The sequence below is a fragment of the Lathamus discolor genome, chromosome 1 (genome assembly GCF_037157495.1).
Source record: "Lathamus discolor isolate bLatDis1 chromosome 1, bLatDis1.hap1, whole genome shotgun sequence".
NCBI lineage: Eukaryota > Metazoa > Chordata > Aves > Psittaciformes > Psittacidae > Lathamus > Lathamus discolor.
The window spans coordinates 69,704,119-69,724,606 of NC_088884.1; the positions used below are offsets into that span (position 1 = coordinate 69,704,119).

The 20,488-nt window shown below is 52.3% G+C and overlaps 1 protein-coding gene and 1 long non-coding RNA gene across 2 annotated transcripts; one reads left to right on the forward strand and one right to left on the reverse strand.

Moving 5' to 3' along the window:
* Positions 1–791: 791 nt before the first annotated feature.
* Positions 792–11,149, reverse strand: GGA1 (golgi associated, gamma adaptin ear containing, ARF binding protein 1). Its single transcript, XM_065678825.1, has 17 exons — positions 10,869–11,149; positions 10,500–10,584; positions 10,139–10,214; positions 9,448–9,546; positions 8,068–8,191; positions 7,493–7,593; positions 6,516–6,596; positions 6,051–6,188; positions 5,835–5,916; positions 5,367–5,474; positions 4,934–5,089; positions 4,110–4,174; positions 3,787–3,965; positions 3,392–3,675; positions 3,006–3,175; positions 2,653–2,763; positions 792–2,482 (listed from the first exon to the last, which is right to left on the reverse strand). Exons 1-17 carry the CDS (start codon positions 10,897–10,899, stop codon positions 2,372–2,374), a joined length of 2,001 nt encoding a protein of 666 aa, XP_065534897.1. The 5' UTR covers positions 10,900–11,149; the 3' UTR covers positions 792–2,371.
* Positions 11,150–11,152: 3 nt separating this feature from the next.
* LOC136014081 (uncharacterized) lies at positions 11,153–18,496 on the forward strand. Its single transcript, XR_010612505.1, has 3 exons — positions 11,153–11,368; positions 11,511–11,577; positions 16,857–18,496. It is a non-coding gene; the product is annotated as an uncharacterized LOC136014081 (long non-coding RNA).
* Positions 18,497–20,488: the final 1,992 nt, after the last annotated feature.

Below are 20,488 nucleotides of genomic sequence, written 5' to 3' on the forward strand. Positions count from 1 at the left end.
GGGCAGGAAGTGGTCAGCTTGTGGGCAGAGACAAGCGGCAAAGGAAGAAGAGGCGGAAGGGCCACTCCACCTGTGCCCCCAAGCCTGAAGCGCTACAGTTAGAGGGGTGCTGGGCTCTGCTCTGTAGTGGGGGGCAAAGGTTCCAGTGAGGGCATAGCAAAGCAGTGCTGGCAGCTGGGATGGAGCAAGGGAGCCCTGCCTCAAACGCCGGGTTGCTCTAAACCCGTGGCTCAAGCATGTCTGATACCCCAGCCATGAGCCCTAGGGGTGCTCCCAACAGGCAGTGTAGTTACTGAAGGGCATCAAGTCTAAGGGGTTCAAAGCATCTCTTGCAAAGAGGCCAAAAAGCCCCCCCCAAGACCCTTGTCAGAGCAGATCTCCCTCTTTCCCCCCTGCACTAAAATTGCCCTGGGCAAGAAGAGGACGAGCTGCTACAAGCAGTGGTGAAGCTGCAAACAGTCCTGTGGCGCACAGGAGTGAGGTCAAGCCCTGCTCCTTATGGGATGCAGGGCACTGACCCTTGCCCACAGCCTCTCCCTAGGGAGAGAGGGAAGCAGGTAGCACCCAGCTTCCAGCCTCACAAACAGGAATTGAGAGCAGCTGGGGGACTTCCACCAACCTCTCTCCCTGGTCATGGGAGTGGGGAAACCATGGTGGCAAGGCCCCAGGTGAATGGGGGATGATTTAGATGATTGCAGGGGCAGGATGAGCTGGAAATGACACCCTGCGGGGTGGAAGTCAGGGAAGGCGAGGGGAAAAAGCTTTCCTTCAGTCAAACGGCAGGGACAGGATCAGGAAAGAACTATTTATTTCCCATAAATACAGCAGACTGTTCGCGCCGGGCGTTTTGTTTTCAATCTGTTTGTTTTCTTCCATTTACAGAATTTTGCACTGAAAATATATACATGTCTGTTCAACCAAACAAGATCTGCAAAGAAAAACCCCATACAAAACCCTGAAAAGAGACCAGAAAGGGAAGTAAGACACAGCAGAAGCCCAGCATAAAGACCTTGCTTCCCCCTCTCCTCTACTGCTCGCTGCATCCAGCTCCAACACCTCACCTTCGCTGCCTCCCAGGCCATGAGTGTGAGGCACCCCACTCACCTTCAGCTTGCCCAGGCCTCTTTCTACCTCTGGCAAGCCTACTGCAGGGCACAGCTTGTTCCTACTTTTCAAGATCAGGCCCTCTTAAAACCAGTTTAGGGATGGGAAGTGGCTCCTGCGGTCACAAGTCCCATAGGGACATGCCACCCGCCGGTCCCCTCCATGTTTGCAGATCCCCGCTCTAGTGTCACAGTGATCAGGCGGCTGTGGTGGGCCCCCTCCCCGCACAGGGAGCCAGGCAAAGGTGCACAAGGCACAGCTGAACCCTCCCAGAGCAGAGCTTAGCAGTGGCCCCTGGTGATGGGCAGCCCTCCAGCCTCTCCATGACTCCCAGTCCATCACCCACCCACTGCGAGAAGACACTGAGAAAGCCCCCCTGCCCCACCGAGCCCCGCTGCCCAGCCAGGAGGAAGACTATGTGTTGCTTCCTCTCTCTGTCCAGCAGGAGGCTGCAGGGAGACTCACCCCCACTTCTCCCAGCACACGCATGCAGGACAAAGTCCCCAAAGCTCGCTGTGGCACATGGGGAAGGTGTGGTCTTCCTCGCTATGGGGGCTCAGTGCCTAAGTGAAAGGATGGGAAGGCACACAACAAGCCCTGCCCAGCCCCTGGGGTCCCACCTCCCACTAACAGTTCCATATTCAGCTGGAAGGACGGAGATATGGGGAGATGACTCCTCCCGACCCACTCAAAGCAAGGGCAGCTGCCTGCTTGGAGAGTGCTGGAGACACGTAGTCTCCATCCAGCCTCGCTCCGCAGCAGCTCCAACTGGGATCCCATCAGACAGGGAACCACCAGGGCCCAGTTCCAAAGAGGGGGCAAGGGGGACAAGCACCACACAGCACGAAGCAGCTGAAGGGCTGGGAAGTGCAGAGGGGACAGACAAGGAAAAGGATCTTCCTTTGCTAGGCCTTGCCCCAGGCTGAGGCTGTTAAAGCTCCCCTTCCTTGTTCCCCACTGCCCCTAGAGGGGGAAAGCAGGATTAGAAGGGAAGCTGGACAGACTGGGGAGTGTCGCCTTCGGAAGAGCAGGGAAGGCAACTGCTCACACACAGGAGGCACTCCACTCCACGTCTGGTGGGGTGAACACCTCCCGGTGTCTCTGCTTTCCTCCTCGAGGCATGCTCCCTCTGACCCTCGCCCAGCCACCTGGAGAATAGAGCGTGAGCAGCAGCCCCCCACCCGCCCTCCCCATCTCCTCGGGCTACTCCAGCCCGAGGGCTGGCTTCCCAAGGACTCTGCAGTGTAGTGGCCTGCAACGTGCAGCCCTAGAGGCTTCCCCAGGACTCGGGTGGGGGGAACTGGTCCACATCCCCCATTTCATTGTAGGTTTGCTCTCCCATAGTGAAGGTCAGCTTGTACCGTAGCCTCACTTTCTCCTGTAGATGGGGGAGAAGGAATAAAGTCAGAAGAGGGTGAAAGTAAGGCATGAGGCACAAACCCTGTGGGTCTATTGGAAGCTGAGGAGACCCAACAGGGATGGGGTAGGCAGGTTTTGCCCAGGAAGCAAGACCAGCCCCTGCTCATGCCCCAGCAACAGTGCTGTTACCTTCTGTGGGTTAGCAAGCAGCAGGACTTGTGTGATGGCACTGGGGTGGACAATGGGGTTGAATGCTGGCAGCTCTGTGCCTGAGGGAGGCTGCAGCTTCACCTTCATCACCTATGGAGAGATAAGAGCAGCACACATTCCCAAAAGGGACATGGCAGCCAGAGGCCCTGCTCCTGTATATGGGGAGCCTCTACAGTCTAGTCAAAGAGTATTGTGCTGGTTTCTGCTAATCTGAAGGCAACACAACTCATTCTCAGCCCCACAGAGCTCCCTCCACCCAGCCTGCCCTTCCTGCAGAAGCAGAATAGCACTGTGGCCAGGTCTGGGGACCTCAGCCCCATCAATTGCCTTACCTTGGGGACAGCAGACTGAAAGACAATGTTGCGGATGGGCTGTGGGGCTGTGCTAAGCATAGAAATCACCACCACAAGCACATCGGGCCTCTCAGGCAGAGCATCCTTAGCGAAGTGGAAGAGGACACGGAAGCCGTGCTGATCATAAACCGTCACAGGGAGGATGCTGCCTGTGGGAAAGGCAGGGACAGGCAGCAGTCAGCATGAGGGAATTGGTCCTGCAGCAACCTTTGCCCATCACCCAGACTCCATACAAGTGACAGAGACACTACTCCTCGTCAACCTCCACAAAATCCAACCAGCAAGAAGTTTCCTCACACTCTTCCCTTCCATGTGCACATGGTTTGTTCCCCCCAAGCTTGCTCCCCTCTTCCTCCCCGGCTCACTGGGTTTGATTGACTCCAGAGGCACAGTGATGTTGGCCAATGAGATCTCCTGGGGCAGCGTGGTGGCAGGAGGCCGTGGTGGGACTGCAGAACTTCCTGCTGGTGTGATAGCAGCTTTTGGGAGTGCAGCAGGGGCAGGCAGATCCGAGGCCAGGGGCAGCGTGGGGTTAGGGGAAACACTCTGGAGCATGGGCAGAGTGCTGGGATTGTGGGCTGTGGTGCCAGAGCTGCTCCTGTTCTGGAGATCCCTCAGGGTGAGCCGGGGGGGTGGCTGCTGCTTCTCCCTGTAGGGAGAGAGAGAGAGCAAGGAGTGGAACAGGGCACTGAAGTGGCAGCTCCAGCACCCCAGAAATGGACATGATGGGGAGATGAGAGATCGCACTGCCCCCGCTTACCATCGCACTTGCTGAGATTCCGGAGGCAAAGACTGTTGCAGCAGAGTCTTCCCCAGGAGATCCAGGTCATCCAGGCCACTGGTGGAAGGAGAAGGTTTGGGGGAGGATGCGCCAGCATCTGCTTTGACTGGTGGTGCTGCTGTGATAGGGGTGATGTTGAGTTCATTGCTATCTGATGACTGTAAAAAGAGTGCACAGGAGACCCCCCAGGCAGGGTTGCACATCAGCACCAACCATCAGATGTGGGACATTTCCCTACCTACTCCCTTCTGTTGCTTTCACCTCCGCCCCCCCCCTTTCTGCCCTGGCTCCCAGCATGTTACCTGGAAGCTGTTCCAGCCACTGCTGTCACCAGCCTGGGGAGGATGAGGTGCTGGGTCATTCAGGCCTGCCAGGGATAAAAGCAAACATGATGCTTAGCTACCAAGAGCATTAAATGTGTCCTGAGTAAGACACAGAAGCAGCAGGGCAGAACCACCAATCTGGTCTCCATCTCTGGCTCCTATCCTTGCATGGGGGAGAGTCAGGAAGGTGGCAGTGTTTTTTCTGCCCAGAGATCCTCAGTTACAATCCAGTTCTCACTTCAGTTGACATGAAGTGAACAATACTGTGCTGACAAGCCCAGTTGACCACACTGTCTACTCCATGCTGTTGTACTCAAAGCACCTGTCTTAGGAAACATACACTTGGTTGGGAAAAGAAGGACTCTAGAGCCTCCTAGGACTGGCACCTCGCAAGAATTCCATGTCAATAGTTCTGGAAGTCCCATGCATCTGCTGTCAGCTCGTGACTTCAGCTGCAAGGAGTAAACATGAGGAGCTGAGGGGGATCCACCCTTGTGATCCCATCTGGGGATGGCCATTACATCACTCTTGATTTACCTGCCAGGTCAGTTCTCCCAGAGCAAATCAGGGGGCACATCCCTGCAGGCTCTGACTAGCCAGGAAAAGACCATCGGACTGAAGTTCAGAATCATAGGAGGGTCTTTCCCTCCTTCTCCTTCATACTAAGGACACTTCTTGGGTCTTTCATGATTCATCTCTCCCAGAACTCTCCCTTATTCATATTCATGCCACAAGGAGAACCATCCATGCAGACTGTCCAGAGTCAAGGACAGAACAAAGAGCTTTTGCTCCAGATTTCTCACCTAAAGACATGAGTTCATCATCCAGCAAGGAGACAGAGCCACCTTGGTCAGGCACGGGGACTGCTGAGCCACCTGATAGGGTGGGCAAGGCTGGGTAGGAAGGGCCTGTTGCTGGGAGATCCAGGCCTGACAGATCCAGCAAAGCTGAGGTGCTGCCTGCAAAGAAGGAACAAGCTGAGAGACAGAAACCTTCTCCAGTGTTCTATCCTTCCTCACCCCTGGGAGAGGAAACTCTCCTTCTGCTCTCCCTTTCAATTCCCTCTCTTTGTGCATCAGTCATCTCTACAAGCCATTTCCTCATCTCACCAGCCCCACTCAGACCTCCTGCAGGTTTCACCTTTCCACTTCTCTCAATCGTTTCTTACACTGCAGGAAACCAGCAGTAGAGCTCCTCTGCTTAACCTTCCTGTCCCCATTCCCCAGGTCTCCTCACCTTGAATGGGACCGGCCACTGTCTCCCCATTGATCTCTTCTCCCCGTACAAGCTGCTTATAGAGATTGATCACCTGTGTCAGATTGTCATTGGCTTGCAGGATCTCCGCTGAAATTGAATAGGTGGGAAGTTTGAAAGCTGTGATGAAACAAGAGTGCCTTTTATACTTCAGCTCTGTCTATTCCTTCAAAGCAAGGCCTGAGGAACTGATACAGCCCACTGCAGACAGCATTTTCACAGTTGCTGCTGCACAGGGTATACTGACGCAGCAGGACAAGCTACAGTGAAGTGGAGGAAGCCTGTTACACTGCCGATTGCTGCCACGTGCTCATGATTAGTGCCAAGCCACAGACTAACTAACCTACAGCAAGCAGACACCCCAAACAGACTGGCAGCTGCCAAGCACAGGCTCCCTGAAAGAAAATGGAGGTAGAAGGGGACAGAGTAAGAAAGGCCAGATATGCTTACCCAGAGCTTCATCATTGTCTTCTGTGTCACTGGCAAGCCGGAAAAGCATGGGCCTCATGCGCTCACAGCGCTGATACAGCTCCTGAGGGAAGAGGACAAAGGGATTCTGAGACGAGAAGCAGGATGCTCAGCTGGGGGTGCAAAACAGGCAGGAGGAACTTCAGGGGATAAGGGTCACCTCAGCCCAGGGAGAATGCTGGGATGGCCTTTCCTCACCTTCATTAGGTCCTCATTGCTTTCCGTTGTCTCCCCCCTGCTGTAGTTTGTCACCATCTCTGTCAGTAGCTTCACATTGTTGTTCACCTCCTCGATGGCATTCACCCTCTTGGAGATCTTCTCCATGCGCTTCTGGTCCTAGAGGGGAAGCACATAGGGAAGAGCGTCCTTGCCCTTGTCTGCAGCTTGGAATGGAAAAAGGCTGGCCCGGCAAACACACCAACTCCCTGGACTAAGGCACAGCAACACTGCCCTCAAAACAGCTCCTACTCCAGATCATCTCTGGGCCAGCATTTGCCAAACAGGAATGGAATTACCACAGATCTAGGGCTGCAGTGGGGCTTGGGCCACAGAAAAGTGCCCAGAGCAATTCCTCCAAGTAGACAAAGGATGGCAAAAAAATCACACAAGGACTCTTTAGCATGCAGACCACGACTCCCCAGCTCCCATTTTCCCCAGCCGTACCTCCTGAACCATCTCCTTGATGAGCTTGTTGGCAGCCCGAAGATCCTCAGGATGGGAACTTTTCAGGAGACGAGCCAGGATCTGCAAAAAAGAGGACACCACTGAGCCCAAGCTGAGAAGTGGCAGCCAGGGGCACTCTTGAAACACTAAACACCCCTGCCCTAAACCTGTATTTCACAGAGGGAGCTGACGCTGCCAGCCCTTTGCAAGCCAAGCCACAAGAGCTTGTGGGCTGTCAGAGACCAGGGAGAGAAGTAGTACAACTGCGCTTCCTTCTCCCATTGTGGCTGTGGTCTTTCCCTGAAGATCCCCTGCATTTAAAACCTGCTCCTGGCTCCTGCCTGCCCATGATGCACCATGGAGACCCTGGAGCACAGCAGCACCAGTACTGAGGAAGAGAGAAAGCCTGCACATGTGCCCTGCAGCAAACTGGAATCACATCTCTGCTGCACTCAGTAATACACTCAGAGGAAGCCAATACTTGCTTAAATGTATCAGTACTGATAGTGCAGAGGCTTGTCTGAGGGGTGACACAATTCTGAGAGAAACATGATGTAGAGTGGGTCCAGGAGGGGCTAAGTAGTTGGGCAATAAGAAGATTGCAATGCTCGGGTTGGGGAAGAGATAACAGCATCTGGGGCTGGGATTTAAACCTCGTGACCAGATAGCTCAGAAGCCTGGAGAGCACACAGCAGCAAACCTCCCAGAAGCTGCTTGGCTAATGTCAGTGCTTCACCCTTTGCACCATCCTGCAGCTAAGTGCTCCAAAGGTCAAACTGAGCCGCATGCCCCACCTCTGGCTGTTTCCTTTGTCACGATTTTGAAGTGGGCCCTCAGCATTCCTGTGATGTGTTTTCTGGAGGACAGCATGTGGAGGAGGGGCCTTGACTCTTTCTGGATCTCCACCTCAGTGGACAGCAGATGCTGGGGCAAGGAAGATGTTGCCTGCTCACATTCTCCTTGTACAGAGCCCTTACCTTGGATTTCTCTTCATCATCAAAGATGATGTTCTTGGGCCGAGGGGGAGGAGGTGGAAAAGGAGCATCATCAGGCAGCTTTGGGTCGCACTTCACAATCCCTGCAGTAGACACCAATGGAGGGAGGTCAGGACTTGCCCACTGGGGGATAGCACTGCCACTTAGGGCTTTTCTTCCCTAACAGCCCACCAAATCCAGCTGGGACTCAGGGTGTGTAGGTTTGCTCCTACTACCCATGATCCCAGACTGTGTTTTCATGGAAGAACTGCCCTCTACTCCCCTTAAACATCCTCTTAGAAAAATCCAGCATCAACTGCAAAAGCACTCACAGCCCTTCAGCCCCTGACCTTCCCAGTGCTCCATCCCCTATAGGAGCAAGCAGATGTCCCCTCTGACTCATCAAGCAACAAAGACCACCAGCAACTCCCTCTGCCAAGCTAGGAGCCTCAAGGCACCTGCCTCTGGTGCTGAGCCAGACTGAGGGATGTGCTGGGTGTAGGTACAGGAAAGGGAGAATGGTTTAGATTCTGCCCAAACCATCCGTCCACCTTTCCCTTCCAGACTCTGCCTCTCACCTTGTTTCTTGAGCATCTGGTAGGCTTCTGAGATCTTCACCTCGTGCGGCAGCCCCAGTGTCCAGCTGTACATCAGCTCCAGGATCTTTGACTTCACTTTTTCTGATGTCCGGCTGCCAAGATACTAGAGGAAGAGAGAAGACGTGGCTTGAAGCTGATCTGAGCCGTTGCAAGCCTGGTCTGTTCCTCTCCTCCCCTCCCCCAAAAGTGAGACTGTTCCCAACGGCACAAGGAGGAGGAAAGAGGAAGCAAGCAGGAAAGCTCATGAGACCCTTGCAACATGTCCTGTGCTGTGCTTAGTTTCCACCACAGGAAACACAAGAGGTGGGAGCCCCTCAGTGACATGCAGGGACAAGTGGGAAGACTCAGGCAAGTCTCTGTCACCTTGTGAAGGAAAGGATACCGCTAAGAGGCTGCTCAGCAAGGAAGTCCTTTGGGAATGAGGGGACAGCAGGGCTAGGAGGGGAAGGACTGTGGGTAACAGTTCCTGGAGCAGGGCCCAGCCTTACTCTCCAGCACAACTCTGTGGCACCTTTTAGAGCCTGGTGAGCCCCAGATGACCAGCACCCAGCTGTGAGATGTCCAAACATTACAGCTCTCCCCTTGCCATGCACTCATCCTTCACAATTCTCCCATGGGTCTCCTGGAGGCACTGGTGCTACAAACACTGCATATGCCACCCAGGGCCAGTGGCTTAAGGTAGAAAACATTCTCTAGGGTGCCTAACAAGAGGACTTTAGGATGCTGCTGTCACTGTCCCTGGCTATTCATCATCACAAGCTGCGACTGGCAGATGAAGGTTTTCCTTAGTCATATTTAGTCTGGGTTCCTTTAACTCTACATTTGCTGGTCTTAGCTGTCTTGACTGAACAGGAGAGCATGCACAGCTTGTTCTGCTGCAGGAACAGCAGCATCAGCACCTATCTGACTTCAGCCTTCAGATGGACTTGCCGAAGCACCACTGACCAGGCCTGGGCTTGCCCTCTGACAGTGTCTCAACCAGACTGGGACACCCCAGAGACATGGTCACGATGTCAAAGGTGGGGGACGTTCCTGAGCACAAACAGAGCCCAACAGAGATGCAGGGAAGGCGACTCCAGGCACGCACATAAACCAGTAGTCTCACAAGCACTGGTTGCATCATGTCTAGCTGGCCTTCAGCTTCCTGCATCAAGAATCAGCCTGGAGCAGAAGGTTGAAAGCTCCCCTTCCCATCAGAAAATTCACCAGGAACAAGGACTAAACATCCTACTAGCAGTGTCCTGTCTCCCCCTCATCCCAGCAAGTGTCTGACTTTTCTGCTCAGCCACTACTTCTTCCCACAGCCCTCCTGCCACCAGGCTCCATTCCCTCCATCCAGCACGATGCTCTGAGACCCACCTTGGGTGACACCACTTTGATGAGCTCATTGAGGAAGCGGAATTTGCCCACCTCATCGTGGAAACGTTTGCCGCAGCTCTTCATGCAGGACTCCAGCACCTGGGGAGAGGGGCCAGGTGAGCCCCAGCATGGGGTCAGCAGCAGCTTCAGGAGCCAGATCCCCCATATGCCAGGCATGGGGCCTGTGGCTACCCTCACAGCAGAGGACATCCCCTTTCCCTCCCAGGTGACCAGGCACCCTCCCGAAGGGAAGCAAGAAGGGTTTCCTCCTTGGGGTCAGTGTTTGCAGAGGTGGCTCAATAACCCGCGGAAGGCTCTGCTGGAGAGCTCACTAACACTGGTGTGGTTTCACACTGTGGAGCCATAATACAATTATGAATCATAGAATCATTTAGGTTGGAAAAGATCATAGAGACCAACCGTTAATACTGCCAAGTCCACCAAAACAAAAAACCCAATAAGCTTTCTATCAATTCCAAGAGGCTCTGATCCTTCCTAGGACCAAGACCTTTCCTACCAGTCATCCCTCCGGTCTTGCAGAACCATCTTCTCCCTTCTCCCACCCAAGGGCCCAGGTGCTACAGGGTTTTCTCAGAGAGAATTCAAAGCTCCTCGTGTCCCTCCAGCCAGACTGGAGCAACCCCACACGCTGGCCCTCCATCCAGTTCTACCAGCCTGCAGATGCCCTTACCGTGAGGGCCTGGATAGCTTCCCATTCCTGCGGAGACTGGATCTTGTGGGCAAGAAGTCTGGTAGCAAGCGGAGGACTGAAAGGAGTGAAGGGAAAAAAAGACTAGCTGGTTACTGATGGAAAGCCTGGTGCCTGTGTGTCTATCTGCGAATCCAGGGTTGAAAAGCATGTTGCAAATTTAAGGCACCAAGACACCTCAAAACCCTGTGGGACCCTTCTGTCAGAGGACCAGGACCCACCCCCACTTTGAAGGGCTTTGTGCCTATTTAGGTCTCAGAGCAGCCACACTGGATTTCACCAGGTGGAATCACAACCCAGCCCTCTGACCCAGAGCGCACCGTGGAAAGGACACAGCACTTACCCCTCTAGCTCCTTATTGAGTTGCTCACAGAAAGCATTGATACCATCCCAGTCCAGGTCCTTGTTCAGGGGGTTTGTCGCTTTGTCTAAGGGTGGGAGAAGGGCACGGTGGACAAGAGCTCCCCGTGGGGAAGCGAGGGTCAATACTGCTCCCGCTCTCTCCACGACACCTCAAAACCTGCGGCCCCAACACTCCCACCTGCCGCAGGCCCGCTCTGACACACTGCTAGGGGCGACCCCACCGCCAGCGCCGCCCTTCCCTCACACCCCGGTGCCCCCCCTTCGCCACCCGCCAGGCCCGCGGCCGGGCCGGGCCGCGCCGCGCCGCGTCAAGGGGAGCGAGGGGAGGCCCGCTCGCAGCCGCACTCACTGATGCGCGCCTCCAGCGTCTCGGGCTCCATGTTGGAGGGCCCCGGCCGCCCTCCCGCCGGCTCCTCAGCGGGGCCCGTGCGCCCGCCCGCCGCGGCGCCGCGGGGCCATCGGGAACGCACCCAATCCTGTACGGCGGCGCTGCCGCGGCCTCACCATAGAGCGCCGGAAGTGGGGTAGGGCGCCCCCTGACGCGGCGCGCCCGCTCCTCCCGGATCCACCATAGAGTTCACCGGAACGGCGCGGGGTGGGAGGGAGGCGGAAGGCCTCCGGGAAGAGGACACAGCCAGTGCGAAGCGGAGCGGACCGGAAACAGCCGCGCTGCCCCTCCCGGAAGAGCCCGGCCACGGGCCCTTGAAGCCGCTTCCGGCATACAGCCCCAGCACTTCCGCCCGGCGGCGGAGGGAGCCGACTGTCCTTTAAAAGGACACGAGCGCGGCGGTCCCGGCGCATGCGCGGTGTGAGGCCGCCCGGACCTCGGGGGCAGGGTGCGCGTTGTCGGTGTGTGTCACTGGGTGCAGGTCTTTGTGGGGGAGCGGGTGTTATAGGGGCTATTATGGGTGGTAGGGCTGTGCCAGGGACCCCTGGCAGTAAGTAAGGGTTCCAGGAGTATAAACTTCGATTATCCATGGCGCCCGAACAGGGACTTGAAGACTCGCTCTAGAGACACAACGGTGTTGAGGAGCGGAGCCACGAAACTCCTCCGGGAGGTAAGGCTGATCTTCGCGGATACGGAGTGCTGTAAAGCCTCGCGAGGGACCATGCCTGGGTCAAAAGGGACAGTGCCGTTGGAGGCAGAGTTTGCTGCAGCCGAGCGATTGCTCCATGCTATTCTCTCTAAGAGAGGAGAAGCTGTAGCGGAAAAGCTGCTTACAAAGCTGATACAGTGGGGAAGAGAAAAAGGCTTTTTTAAACAACCCCCGCTAGTTTTTCAACACTCCGAATGGCGCGCAGTGGGCGATAAAATGTGGGACTTAACTATCACAGACCAAGATAAAGGCATTAAGGAATTGAGAGCGCCCTGGCGCACCGTTATTAATGTGTTAGCCGAAATGAAGGCTGAAACCACCATAGCTGCGGCTGCTGTACAGGCTCTTGGTCCGACAGTAAAGACTCAGCCACAGTCAAAATCCGCCGATCCTGTGCTTGCCTTTCCTGTTCACACCGTCGGCCAGATCCCCATAAAAGGGCTTGGTGGGGCGCCCGCTTTCAAATCATTAGCGGAACTATCAGATGCATGTAGTAAAGAAAAACCATTCCCTAATCCGCTCTTGCACCCCCCGTCATCGCCTATGCCCACTGCGCCAACACTTATACAGCCAACTGCTCCCGTCGTACCATTAACTGACTGTACACAAGGAGGACCAAATTGTCGACCCAGGTCTCCCTACTCTGTCCCGCTCCCACCTGAAGATGAGGACGGTGATGCTTGTATGACGGGAACTCCACCTATTCCTCTTGCCCCTATGCCCGAATCGCCTCCTGTCCCTAGAGAGATGGAGGTCGCTTCACTTAAGCGGCAGATGCAGGAGCTGGAGGAACGCCTCCAACAATCTTTGGCAAGAATAGAGTCGACGGTCGCGGTCGAGCCTTCACACTCCAATATTTCTAGTCCGGCTGCGCCCACCTCAGCCTTAAAAGACATTATATTAGGGAATGCAGATCCAGTCCCCTCCGGGGCTAGGCCGAAACGATGGTCTGGGATGGTGCGAGATGCCATTATTGAGGGAGGGTGGACCCCTGAAGTGCTTGCTTATCCCATTGTACTTGGGGAAGGGGGACAACCTGAATATGCTCGCCATGAATGGAAAGCCATACAACAGGCTATAAACACTATAAAAGAAAAAGGGATAAAATCCGAAGCAGGGCGAGCCGTTTTGCGGTGGTTGCATACCACCGAACCAATCCTCCCCATAGACTGTGACGAATTGGCTCGTCTCCTGTTGAAACCTTCCCAGCATTTGCTGTGGCAACGCGAGTGGTACCGTCTGGCAAGAGAACAAGAAAATCGCCCTAGGGCTCAGGGGGACCCCTTAGCTGGACTCCAGGCTGACATGATAGTCGGTCAGGGAATGTTTGCAAACGTAAACGAGCAGGTTCGCTACCCTCCATGGCTTATACAAGTGGTAGCTGACACCGCCCTGATAGCTTATGACGCCATCCCAGAAGAGGGGCAGCCCCCTACATTTACAGGGGTGAAACAGGGATTAACTGAACCTGATGCGCACTTTGTCGATCGCTTGCACGCAGCTATTCGAAATTCATCACAACTGCCAAATGAAAATAAAGAAAGCATGATGCGACTACTAGCATTTGAAAATGCAAATTCCAAGACTCGTTCAATTCTAGCCACGTTGCCTAAAACGGCAGATATTGCTGACATGCTGGAATTGGCCCTGCGGTCTGGCCAAGAGGCTAGCGCAAAGCATGTTGCAGCAGCAGTTGAGACGGCACTAGCTCCCACTACGAAACTTATTGCAGCTGCAGTCCAGAAAGTGTCTAATAGAGCGCCTGCGAAAAGAAACGTCCCTCAAGCTGGACAATCTCAATGTTATCGCTGCGGCGGTAAAGGGCATTTCCGACGAACCTGCTCTGTAACCGTGTGGTGTGATAATTGTCAGCGAGATAATCATGCCACCGTCGTTTGCAGAGGGTCAAAAAACGGGAAAAGGAGCGCGAGCTCCCGCGCTGCGACACAAGCAGGAGCATCCGCTTACCCGGTCCAGCAACCCCCGGCAGCCTGGGAATCGATTTGGCAGTCGCAACAACAGTAACATTAATGAATACGCACCCAATTAAAATTCCAACCACAACTCATGGACCACTGTCCCCCACAAAAGATCTTGGAGCGATTCTAATTGGCCGATCGTCAAGTGGGGTGAATGGGCTAGTAGTATTGCCAGGGGTCATTGATGCAGATTTCACTGGTCAAATCATGATCGTGGCCTTTACTCTGTTTCCCCCCTGTACAATAGAGCAAGGCTCACGAATAGCTCAGTTGTTGCTGTTTGCCAAACACCCGGCAACGCCGAAAAGCACTGGTTGCGAAAGAGGGGATAATGGGTTTGGCTTCACAGGAGATCATTTGGTCACATTAGTCCAGAAAATGCATCAGCGACCTATGGTGACTGTGACTTTGACACACAAATCAAAAGAAAAACAAATTTCAGTGATGTGTGATACCGGCGCGGATGTTACTATTATAGCACGAAAAGTATGGCCCTCTGACTGGCCCCTCAAGCCTGCTCACGATTCGGTATTTGGGGTAGGTGGAGGGAACGTGCCTCTCCAGTCACAAAATTCGGTCCGTATAACCCTACCAGAAGGGCAGGCAGCTACTGTCTGCCCATATGTTATGCCTCTCCCGGGGGCATTATCAGGGTTGCTTGGAAGGGATATACTGGCACAGATGGGCGCATATATTAACATTCCATCTACATCCAATTCAAATTTGGGATAGTGGCCACTGCCGAAGCGCCCCCCATTCCAGCGATTCAGTGGAAAACTGAAGAACCGGTATGGGTTGAGCAGTGGCCCATGACAAAGGAGCGCCAAGAAATTGCTGCACAATTGGTACAACAGCAATTAGATGCAGGGCACATTAAGCCCTCTATCAGTCCATGGAATACGCCCATCTTTGTCACTCCAAAGAAAAAGCCCGGGGCATGGAGACTTCTCCATGACCTGCGCGCTGTTAATGATCAAATGCATACCATGGGAGCCTTACAACCAGGATTGCCACTTCCAACTATGCTACCTGCTGGTTGGCATTTATTAGTTCTTGATCTAAAAGACTGTTTCTTTACTATCCCATTGCAGTCGCAGGACACATGTCGTTTTGCGTTCACGTTACGCAGCACTAATCATGCAGAACCTGACAAGCGATATGAATGGGTAGTACTCCCACAGGGCATGAAAAATAGCCCCACAATGTGTCAACTCTATGTGGCATGGGCATTGACACCCATTCGGGCTCAGCACCCTGACATGATTATCTATCACTATATGGACGACATTCTTTTTTGTGCCCCAACTAAGTTTTCTGAGTCCTTTTTGACTACCATTATCTTACAGCTTAGACGGCGAGGTCTTCTTGTCGCCCCAGAAAAGATTCAGACCGTTTGCCCATGGAAATATTTAGGATGGAAAATCACCGATTTCACTGTGCATCCTCTCCAGCCCACCTTGTTTTGCCGACCACAGACACTCGCGGAGGCGCAAAAATTGGTTGGAGAGTTACAGTGGCTTCGGCCAATCACGGGTCTGACGAACTCTGATCTTGCCCCCCTTACTGCTCTCCTCAGAGGAACAGACCCAGCTCAACCTGTTACTTATGATGTCACGTCTCTAAACGAGCATTGTCGAGCAATCAGCTCGAAAGTGGCCACTGCGTTTGCAAATCGTTACCTCTTTGGTAAACCACTCATGTTGTGCATTTGTAATCTGGCGATTAATGCTTTTGCCTTACTATTTCAATTATCCTTAAAAGAAAAAGGGGGAATCTGTATACTAGAATGGTTGTTCCCCAGTATAAACCCGAAGGGAAGCTTAACTACCCCTGCGGAATTAATGGCATTTTTAATTGTAAAGGGTAGAAAGCGATGTGTTGATGTATCTGCCAAAGAGCCAGAAGAGATATGGGTAGATATATCAGCACAGGCAATGTTGGAATGGGTCGTTTCACAATCTGTCGTGACTCAATTAGCCTTGGAAGGGTTTACCGGACAGTTAAAAGCAAAAAAACCTGGTGATAAGCGAATCCAGAGTCTTGTTACTCTGCCATGGCAGCCAAACCAACTAGTAACCTCAAAACCATTGTCAAAGGCACTTACGGTTTACACGGATGCCGGAAGGAAAAGTAAAAAAGCAGTATGTGTATGGAAAACGAACACAGACAAATGGACACATCATTATATTCCAGGAACTGCGGAAGATTCACTTCAAACATTAGAATTAAAAGCAATCCTGTGGGCTTTGGTAGCTTGGCGAAACGAGGCAATAAATATTGTGTCCGACTCACAGTATGCCATAGGAATAGTGTACAGGATAGCAGGGGCCATAATCAAGAAGAATAAACGAGAATGCTTAGAGCGGTTGTTTATTCAGATTGCTAAGGCAATTGCGGAACGATCAATGCCCTGTTGTATCCTACATATTAGGAGTCATCTTACAACACTAGGTCTGGGTGAAGGAAATGCCAGAGCAGACCAGCTGGTAGCGCTGCATCAACAAGGGCCGATAGATCGCTTTCAAGCGGCCAGACAAAGCCATGCTATGTTTCACCAAAATGCCAAAGCCTTACAGAAAGCTTTTGGATTGTCTCGCACTGACGCACAAGGAATCATCAAGACCTGTGACACCTGCAGTCATCATAGTGGGTCACTAGGGATAGGGGTAAATCCTAGAGGGTTGTACAGTGGAGAGTTATGGCAGATGGATGTGACTCATTATGGCCCCTTTGGGAAGTTGAAATATATCCATGTCTGTGTTGACACATTTTCACATATGGTTTGGGCTACAGCTCAAAGCGGCGAGCGTTCCAGCCACGTTATTAGGCATTTACATGCCTGCTTTGCCGTCATGGGTGTTCCCAAACAAATCAAGACGGATAATGGGCCCGCATATACTAGTCAGCGAGTAGCTTCCTTTATGCAGATGTGGGGCGTTAGTCACTTGACAGGGATTCCACATAACCCCACAGGTCAGGCCATAGTAGAACGAATGAACAATACATTGAAACAATACATAGCAAAATACCAGAAGGATCATTTAGCTCCATATGATGTTTTGGCTAAGACTCTGTATGTTTTAAATTTTTTAAATATTGCAGAAACAAGAGAACAAGCCCCAGCAGCTGTGCATTTCGGGAAAACCGCTGTTTTGGAAGCCTCAGACACCTTGGTGGACTACCGAGACCCTCAGACAGGATACTGGAAGGGTCCTGTTAAACTTATATTCACTGGTCGAGGTTATTCTTGTGTTTTGACAGATACCGGACCGCGGTGGATACCAAGCAAGTGGACCAAAGCGCACCTGTGAAGAGAAAGGATGACAGGCATAGCCGCCACCAAAATACTACCGCTATGGGCATTGTTGATAGTTGACGTGGTGGCATATTTGCCAGCCCAACCAAAACAAAACGTCTGGGTGACCTTAGCCAATGTCACAGGACAAGACACTATATGTCTTTCCACTGCTTCCCCCACAAATCCCTTTTCAACGTGTCTCATGGGGGTCCCGGATGTGCCTTGGCCTTGTCCCCTGCCTAACCCTGTTTGTAACGCCAGTAATTTAAATAGCACAATTGACAGCTGGGATGCTTGGGCGCCCCAGTTACCTCAGAGCGACTTAGAGCCACAAGAAATAGAATTATTAGGTTCACTGCGACCCGACGCATGTGTTATGTTTGACTTTAAATCACGTCAAAGCCAACATAATTATACCACTTGTGTTAACTCTTCTTATTCTTATTATCAAAATTCGTCTTGGTGTAAGTACACCTCAAAAAACACCTCAGTCTCCTCCCTTGTTCCATTACGGTTGCCTACTGGATATTTTTTAATTTGTGGAGATAGGGCATGGCCAGGTATCCCTTCGCATTTAAAGGGTGGGCCATGCACCATAGGAAGATTAACCCTGCTCACAGCAAATCAAAGCATAGTATTAGAGATCAAACGTAATCACGCCAAGACAAAGCGCAGCGTGCATAAATTTACTGAAGATTGCGATCCAAATGTCAATTTTTTAAATACTGAACAAATTATTTTTACCAACATTTTTGCCCCTGGAGTGGGGGCTGCAATTGCTTTAAAACAAATTAGTAAACTAGGCTGTTGGCTATCCAAGCAAACTAATGCAACCTCTGCAGCATTATCGGAATTATTGTTAGATGTGGATTCTATTCGTCATGCCACTTTGCAAAACCGCGCTGCTATAGATTTTTTATTGTTGGCACATGGCCACGGTTGCGATGATTTTGATGGAATGTGTTGCATGAATCTCTCCAGCCATTCAAAATCCATACATGCTCGTATTCAAGAGCTAACAACTTTAACTGGGAAACTACAAATATATTCTGGTTGGGGATTAGAGGACTGGTTAAAATCACTGGGATTCGGGCCATGGCTGACATCGATATTACGTATAGGATTATTGCTATTAATCATTATTATGGGAATTTTATTTGTTATTCCTTGCTTTTGTATGTGTCTACAACAAATGATCAATAGTGCCTTTTCCCGTATGATTAAACAAACTATGTTAGTAACTAAAGAAAAAGGGGGAATTGTGGATAGCTTTTTGACTGACATGGGACATGGAAAAGTACTGGAGTTCTATGACCCAGCTCTATGACGGTCATCTCGGGACGAGCTGGTAAACAAGATTAAGGAAATAAATGTCCAGTGAAATGTCAAGCAGATGTGCAAGACGGAACCCAGAGCCTCAGATGGAGACTTGCTGGCGCCACGTCTGCAATAACAGGAGACGCGTGATCGGCGTGTGCCAACCAATCCCGAGGCAGAACTCTACGCGTGCACAGTGAGAAGAACCAATAATGTATAACCACGCCTAATCAATAACGTATATAAGCAGCGAGCTTGTGATTAATAAACGGAACATTCACGATAACTCCATGAGTGCTGTGTCTGATTCCCGCGTACCGCGACAATCCTTACTGAGGGTGCTGAGCCACCGGCACAGGGTGCCCAGAGAAGCTGTGGCTGCCCCATCCCTGGCAGTGCTCAAGGCCAGGCTGGATGGGGCTTGCAGCAACCTGCTCTACTGGAAGGTGTCCCTGCCCGTGGCAGGGGTTGGAACTGGGTGAGCTTTAGGGTCCCTTTCAATACAAATTCCTGTTGTTCTTTTGTGGCTCTGGTAACCCAAGCCAGCCCTAAGTGCGACACTTAATACCTCTTGTTTTCTCCATGCTCCAGTGGTCTTAGAAGGAACAGAGCGTCTGAGCGCCTTCTCCCTGTGATGTGTTACTGCTTTTTGTTGTTTGCTTTTCTTCTTAATAACACTGGTGAAAGGTGCCAATTCAAAGACCTTTGGGGAGCACAGCCCTTCTGTTTGCAGAGTCCTCGGTGCTTCAGGTGGGCATCGGTGCTCCAGAGCTTGCCCTGTCGGAGCCTCTGCGATAACAGCACGATGAGAGTGCGATACAGCCTATTCAGCTTTAAAACATCTAATCCGGAAGGTAGACGTCTGAGTCAGAGCGGTCCTGTGTGGAGTTACTCATTTACAGTGCTAATCCCGCAGATGGCAGCCGAGGGAGCTGCCCTGAGGTCAAGCCTAATGTCTTTTCCTTATGGATAGCCATTGTTTGGAGGTGGATTTTTTGGCCATTAAGAAGTACTTTCTGGCTCTTGACTGTAGTTCTTTTTTTAGCTGTTACTGACTTGCATCACAAAGCCTTTTTTAAGCGCCTTCCATAGAAAATGGTCACATCCTTCCCTCTGCTGTGCTCAGGCACGTTTTACATGGATTGTTTTATGAGTCAGCCTTGCCTGTCACTACTACCTCTTTGATATTCCTGAGAATCCTTAAGTCATCTTTAGGAGACCGGGGCCTAGATACTGCTCTTCTAGGTCATGTATGCTTTGTGCAGCAGGCATGCATCTCCTCTGCAGCCCACAAAGCAGTGCCTCTGCAGGAGTGGTTTTGCAGTCTGGTGTTTCACAGCCCCCTTTTGCGCAGGTTTCAGTCTGTCTGAGTCTCAGGGTTGGTTGTTTGCCTCTCTTTGGCAACACCCAGTGGTTAGCAAGGCTGAGGGGAATGGAAGGCTGCACCTCTTTGCAGCTGGTTGCAAACAATGGCAAGTGAACTCATGCTTAACAGTTGTGTCAGCAGTGGCCTTTCAAACCTTGCTTTTAGTTCTTTTGGATTCAGGAGTCTCTTTCCACTTTAGTTACATCTGCTTTCCGTTATAATGAGGACCTTAAGTGCAGTAAAAAGAGACCCAAGTCTGAATTTGGAGCAACCTGGTCTAGTGGAAGGTGTCCCTGCCCGTGGCAGGGGGTTGGAACTGGGTGAGCTTTGGGGTCCCTTCCAACCCAAACCAGTCTGGGATTCCTGTCCCTCGATTTATTTTTTACTGACAGCTGGAATCCCAAACTAGGTTTGGATGGAGTGAGACACTGTGTTGTAATTAACACCACACCGAATGAAAGTACTGCAGCTATAATTAGCTCGTAGCCAGTCGCAGAGGAAAGTGATTAGAGAGGCACGGGTAGTTGGCATGCTGGTGGCAGGGCAGCTGGTGCTGGATCCCCAGTCGGCCAGGTCCTGCAGCAGGCTGTCCCGCAGAGGGCAGCAGCAGGCAGGAGAGCTCCTGCCTGACCGACGTGGGCTCAGCGGCTGCAGCCTTGATGTGTCGAGGTGAACCGTAAAAAAGGCACGGTGCCGCTCGGTCGGGAAGGACAGGCGGCCTTGCAGGAGCGGCTGGGTGGCCTGGGACAGGGGTTTTCCGCCCACCAGGTCGTCTTCAGGCAGCCAGAACGGCGCTGTCGCCCTCGCCCTGTCCCAGCATTTGTTTGGTTTCTCTGTCTTGTGTGTTTATGTGAACCCTGCGATGTTTTTCAGATGTGCTTCTGTGCAGCAGTGAGAGCTTTGGTGCGCTTC

Coding starts and splice junctions, on each gene's coding strand:
- GGA1 (XM_065678825.1), bottom strand. CDS start 10,899: ATGGAGCCCGAGACGCTGGAGGCGCGCATCA. Junction 8,192..9,447: donor TCAAAGTGGTGTCACCCAAG/GTGGGTCTCAGA, acceptor CTCTTCCTCTAG/TATCTTGGCAGCCGGACATC. Junction 6,597..7,492: donor ATGATGAAGAGAAATCCAAG/GTAAGGGCTCTG, acceptor TCTTTTTTGCAG/ATCCTGGCTCGTCTCCTGAA.